The sequence below is a fragment of the Solanum verrucosum genome, unplaced genomic scaffold (assembly GCF_900185275.1).
Source record: "Solanum verrucosum unplaced genomic scaffold, falcon-dt-bn FXZP01000040.1, whole genome shotgun sequence".
Lineage (NCBI taxonomy): Eukaryota > Viridiplantae > Streptophyta > Magnoliopsida > Solanales > Solanaceae > Solanum > Solanum verrucosum.
In genome coordinates this window covers 301,416-307,415 of record NW_026020323.1, presented here as the reverse complement: position 1 = coordinate 307,415, position 6,000 = coordinate 301,416, and the positions used below count along the sequence as shown (strand labels likewise).

General features: G+C 30.6%; 1 protein-coding gene across 1 annotated transcript; it reads left to right on the top strand.

The window, feature by feature from the left end:
• The first annotated feature begins 1,850 nt into the window (after positions 1 to 1,850).
• Positions 1,851 to 5,704, top strand: LOC125835573 (protein SRG1-like). The gene is made up of 5 exons (XM_049514687.1): positions 1,851 to 2,087; positions 2,571 to 2,818; positions 3,962 to 4,108; positions 4,531 to 4,711; positions 5,456 to 5,704. The coding sequence occupies exons 1-5, from the start codon at positions 1,851 to 1,853 to the stop codon at positions 5,702 to 5,704; spliced, it is 1,062 nt and encodes a 353-aa protein (XP_049370644.1).
• Positions 5,705 to 6,000: the final 296 nt, after the last annotated feature.

The following is a 6,000-nucleotide window of genomic DNA, read 5'->3' as shown; positions in this document are numbered from 1 at the left end:
AAAGTCACTCCTAGGTGGCCTAACATAAAATGTGCAACTTGTAGTATACCCCAATTCTTTAATATCATTAGTTAGTTCAAAGTAAGACATCTTATCCATATCGACATCAAATATTTCAGTGATTTCTCCACCCTCATATAATGATTTTCGACTCTTACTATTCAAAATTCTATCATGATAATATATCATTGTTATATACGTAAAAGCTCTCATTCCTGAAGTTATGTCACAATCGCAATACATAAATATTAGAAATTGAAGAAAATAATTGGTTCTTACAAATCAAATAATTTAGGGAAATTCTAGAAAAATCCTAATTTATCAACAATTGATACGCATATACAACTGAAACATATATCGTAATCAGTAACAAGTCAATTACAAGACAAAATTATGAATAGTAAAAACTCTAATTTATCGACAAACCCTAAAAAAAAAAATCAAAATCAACAATAACGTCAATACTAACCAAACCCTAGGTAATTTCTGATGAAGCATTCAATTCTAAGGTTAGACGACACGGAAAAAAGGATTAACCTTCTAGAACTACTGATTCGGGTCACTAGTTCATGAATAGTCACAGATCCACGATTTCAGCCACGTTATCAAAATTATGATCAAGAAAAGTTAGCACACTATCAAGAACTAACAAGAAATACGATTTGATCTTTGATGTAGGATCAACCTAAGGGAAAAGGGAAATACAATTTGTTCAAAGGTTTGGGAAAAAGAAAGGTTTGTTTGCCCAAATTTGATTTCTTCTTTTTTGACTTTAAAAATATATTACTTAAAATGAATTTATTAAACTAATTGACAAATTTAATGAATTAAATAGCGTGTGTGACACAACAACTAAGATTGACTGAGTAAATGGTCCAGTTGGACACATATATGTATTTAAAATACATTATTAAATAATTCAAGAGGGTAATAGGTCCTTCCCAAAGTTTGGGATTGTTACAATAATTTCGACCAAAGTTAAAGTATTTCGCGGACCATTTTCCCATAATTAAACGAATATGCCTCTTAACAAGAGTGTATCATCTTTATTATTATTATTATTATTATTATTAATAATAATAATTATATATATATATATATGTTGGTTTATTAGCATTTTAATATTAATATTTTGTATATTAATTTGCTAAAACTTAGTATAGTCGTTGCTGCCAACCATTAGTGGTTTTTTAGTTTGCTGCCGTTGCATATCATAACTGTTGCATTAGTGTTATTCAACATTACTCCAAATGGAGTTAGTGCATATGTTACAAAGTTTTTGGTGCAACAGCAAGCCGTTGGTGGCTTAGTGTTTCTTTATTCCATTCTTTTATTCCTCCATTACACCTTGTAACCTATGTAACTCCTAAGATCATTATCTTCACTATTTACTACACTATTATCTTTCTATTCATTGCTAGGAAGACTTCTTCTAGTATAAATAGTGGTGGTCTTCATTTGGTTTGTCATATACAATACAACAAGAAAATATAGAGTGCATAAGGTTTGTCAAAAAGAGAGTTCTTATTAGTTGAAGGGAGGTGTTTCTTTTTGTGGAGCTTTGGACTCAACTTTTGTCCAGAGTTGTTGAGTTATATTTTGTGATTAGGCTGTTGTATCCTGGAGGGGACAAGTCAAGAAGGACTACTGCTGGACCGGTGAAAACATTTGCTGCAGTGGGCTTGAATCTCCTTAAAGAGAGCGAGATATCCGCGCCTCAGCCTGAAGAGATTTATTTCTTCATTTTTTATTTTCAATTGTAATCTTGTATTTTTGTTATCTGGTAAGTTTTCACTAACAATATATATACACACACATTGCAACTCAAATTACTGCAAATTCCCAACATAATGAGCATCGTTGGAGCACCAAAACGTATTCAAGAGATTTCTGCTGAAGGGGAAGAACCTCCACCAGAGTTTTTCGTTAAAAAGGACACTATTTTTGCAGGTAACTTAGGCTCTGTTTCATCGATCCAAATACCGATCATCGATCTGAGTTTGCTTTCATTGAATCCCAATTCTGAAGCATACAAGGATGAAATCAGCAAACTGCTAGATACTCTCAGCTCCTGTGGTGTTTTTCAGGTCTAATTTAATTTCCTCTGTCATTTATTTAAATTATTATGTTATTGTACCTATTGGATCCCTATTTCTATTTCTATTTGTTCCTCCTTTAGCCTTTGACTATTGTATTTTTGTGTTTTTCTTCATCGTTGTTATTGTTATAGTCTTTTTCATTTATTGGTATTATGTGTAGTTTCATTTGATTGGATTGCCGTATTATTTGTTGTTATTATTGTTCCCTTCCCCTTTATTTATAGCAAGACTTCTACACTTTTGTATTTCCTTCACATGCTTCTTTTCATATGTTTCACTTGAACTGAGTATGTCTATCGTACTGCATATATACCACCTTATCCATACCTTACTTTTGAAATTACACTGAATATATTGAACTAGCAAGACTGCATACATATCATCTTATCCACACATCACTTGTGGATTGCACTGGATATATTATTGTTATTATTCTAATTTTCTATTTTTGATTGGGGTATTATTTATTAGGTAATAGGTCATGGGATGTCAAGTTCATATTTGGAGGAAATACGTAACCTCATCAAGAAATTCTTTTGTCTATCAATTGAAGAGAAGCAAAAATATGGTCGAGTTGCTGATGGATATGAAGGATATGGAAATGACCCAATTTTTGTTGAAGGACAAGTTTTAGATTGGTGTGATCGATTACTTTTGACAGCATACCCTCAAGATCAAATAAATCTTCATTTTTGGCCTCAAAATCCTCCTAATTTTAGGTATGTACCTCTAATTTCTTTCTTTCATAGCTTAATTTTTATGCAGATACAAATTAAAAGATATATTTATATAATTAAATGGTTGGTTAAAAATCAATTACAAGTAATTCGTAATATAAGTTTAGTTAGTCAAGTAAGCGGGTATTTTTAAGGTTGTTAATAATTAAGGGATAAAACTAATAATTTACGTTGAATTTAAAATTAAATTTAGAGGTGTTTTTAAGACTAAAAAAATAAAGTTTGGGTATAGATTCAAAGTAGTTCCTTAAATATAATTTTGAATAGTTTTAGTTCTTTAATTTTAAATAAAGTTTGGGTATAGATTCAAAGTAGTCCTTTAAATATAATCTTGAATAGTTTTACTTCATTAATTTTTCCAAAAAAGTCAGCAACTTTGGTCTATCTCAATTTTTTAAAACAAATTTCCTCGGTAGAGGGATTGTTTAAAAAAAAAGAATTAACATGAACTCACGTTAGGAACTATTTTTTTTTTTTTCGATTTTGCAATTTATGCTATTTTTAGAGTCTGATGCAGTTTTTTGAAGTGCAACTTTTACTCTTATGTGTATATATATTTATATATATATATTATGCTTACGTATGGTGTAGTGTATTATCGATTGATGGATTGTTTTGGTATTTTTGATTAAATCTTTTCTTTTACAGTTTCCTCAAATCTAACTAATTTAGTTTGTTAAATATTTATGGAAATATAAAAATCTTACTAATTTTAACAAAATTAACAAATCAAAAACTGTTTCAGATCGATCGAGTACATTTATGTTAAGGAATTATTATGAAACTATCTCAAATTAGTGGCGGAGCCAGAATTTTCAATAAGAGGTTCAAAATTTGAAGAAGTAGACACACGAAATAGTCGAAGGGGGTTCGACATCTACTATATATACCTAAAAAATTATTTTAACTATGTATAAATAATATAATTTTCCACCAAAGGAATTCGGATAAACCCCTAACTATAAGGTGGCTCCACCACTGCCTCAAACATAAGAGATGATCATTTTGTTGTTTTCTCATCACTAACTTAACTTATCATAGCACCTTAAATTATAGTGAAGATAAAAAATAAATTCATTACATGGTCAATTAGTTATATAACTTGAATCAAATATTTTATTGCAGGAATGTCTTTGAAGAATATTGTAATAAGGTGATAATATTAACAAGAACTTTGCTAAAAATATTTGCAAGATCACAAAACTTGGAGGATGATGCTTTCTCTAAAGAGATTGGAGAAAGAACATTGGTACAAGCTAGATTTAACTTGTACCCTAGGGGTCGTTTGGTTTGAAAATGAGTTATGATGGGATAAGTTATGTTGGGATAAGTTATTTTGGGATTAGTTATGATGGGATAAGTTGTGTTGGGATTATTTTTTATTGAGTGTTTGGTTTGTTGTATTCAAAATAATAAATTTTAAGAACAATTTATTTGTTTACAAAAATGTCCTTCATTAATGTAAAAAGTGATATAACAAAAGGGTTGAAAGAGACATTTTTGTCATTTACCTATTTTATCCCGGGATAAGTTATCCCGGGATTACTATATCACCCAAAGAGAGGGATAACTTATCCCGGTACTAATTATTAATCCCGGGATAAGTTATCCAAACTTGTCAACCAAACAGCAAAATAAGCGGTACTATAATTTAATCCCGGGACTATTTGATATTATCCCTCACACCAAACGAGCCCTAAATGTCCAAAACCAGATAAAATCTTGGGAGTTAAAGCTCATGCAGATGCATCAATAATCACTACTCTTTTGCAAGACAAAGAAGTTGAGGGCCTTCAAGTTTTAAAAGATGGTAAATGGTATGGAGTTCCTACTATACCCCACGCTTTACTAATCAATGTTGGTGATCAACTCGAGGTACAATATTTTTATACTATCAGATCATATTATAAGTAACGATAAAAAGTAGAACTAGTAACTTGAATAATTAAATAACAGGTTAGTATATATGGTATAACAGATTAAAATATATTGATACATAAAATATTTTTACATTATCGATCTATACGAGTTGGTTTATCTACAAGGGGTGGACAAGAGTTCTTTCAAAATTTGTCTAAAATCAAGTAAAAAAAAGGAAGATTTGACTATTTGACTATTATTTTGAGCTGTTTGTTAATTAATTAGGTTTGATAATCAATTTTTGGAATAGGAGGGGTTGGTTAAATGGAAAGTACCTCCATTTAGGGATCTGAATTAAACTGAAAAATCAAATCAAATTCTAATTTAGATTGACTTTTTTATTTGGTTTTTGATTAATAATTTACTTTATTTGGTTTCTTGGTTTAGTTTTGGATTTATAAAAATAAAAATAAAAAAAATCAAATTTTATACATATATGTACCCAAGTGTGTCGCCTAGTGGTCAATGAAGTGATTGAAAACCTTGAGGTTTCAAGTTCAAAACTCAGCGGAGAAAAAAAACACTACGTAATTCTTCTCATTTGTCCTAGGTGGATGAGAGTTACCTAGTAGTTGTTGCTGGTAGAAAGTGATAGGTACCCCGTAAAATTAATCAAGGAGCGCGAAAGTTAGCCCGATCATATAATAAAAAATTTGATGTTCATTGATGTTCTTTTCTTTTTATGTGAGGTGGTGATAGATAATGAGTAATGGAATTTTCAAGAGCCCAATTCATAGGGTGGCTGCAAATTCAGAACAAGAAAGGATAAGTCTAGCAGTGTTCTATTTCCCAGATTATGAGAAAGAGATAGAGCCCCTCCAAGGTTTAATAAATTCAGAAAGGCCCCAAATGTTCAGAAAAGTGAAAAACTATCCTGCTATCAATTTCAATTCCTTCCATAAAGGTGAAATAGCTATTGACACTGTTAGAATTTCACCTTCTCAATGAAAAATTGCAACAAATTTCCCCTTATATGTAGATTGCAAGTTAATAATAATTTTCTGTGAGGGATGGAAGATTTGACGAATTCGGTTGAAAATAACATTTTCTATCATATGTAAAATTTTATTATATTGTTCTTAAATATTATGAGGTGGTCCTCAAATATGTATCACTTTCTTTTTTTAAATGTTTACCAGTGAACTCAAAGACACTCCACCACCGGACCCATAAGCTAACATCTCCCACTTTATTCAAAATGGGCTCGATCCGTAACACATGAAACTCTTGCGAGCATGAATGTA

What these genes read in the sequence shown, in the direction of transcription:
- LOC125835573 (XM_049514687.1), top strand. Translation starts at nt 1,851, where the DNA reads ATGAGCATCGTTGGAGCACCAAAACGTATTCAAGAGATTTCTGCTGAA. An exon ending in CAAGCTAGATTTAACTTGTA is followed by an intron (nt 4,109 to 4,530) that starts CCCTAGGGGTCG and finishes ACACCAAACGAG; the next exon opens with CCCTAAATGTCCAAAACCAG. An exon ending in ATGTTGGTGATCAACTCGAG is followed by an intron (nt 4,712 to 5,455) that starts GTACAATATTTT and finishes AGGTGGTGATAG; the next exon opens with ATAATGAGTAATGGAATTTT.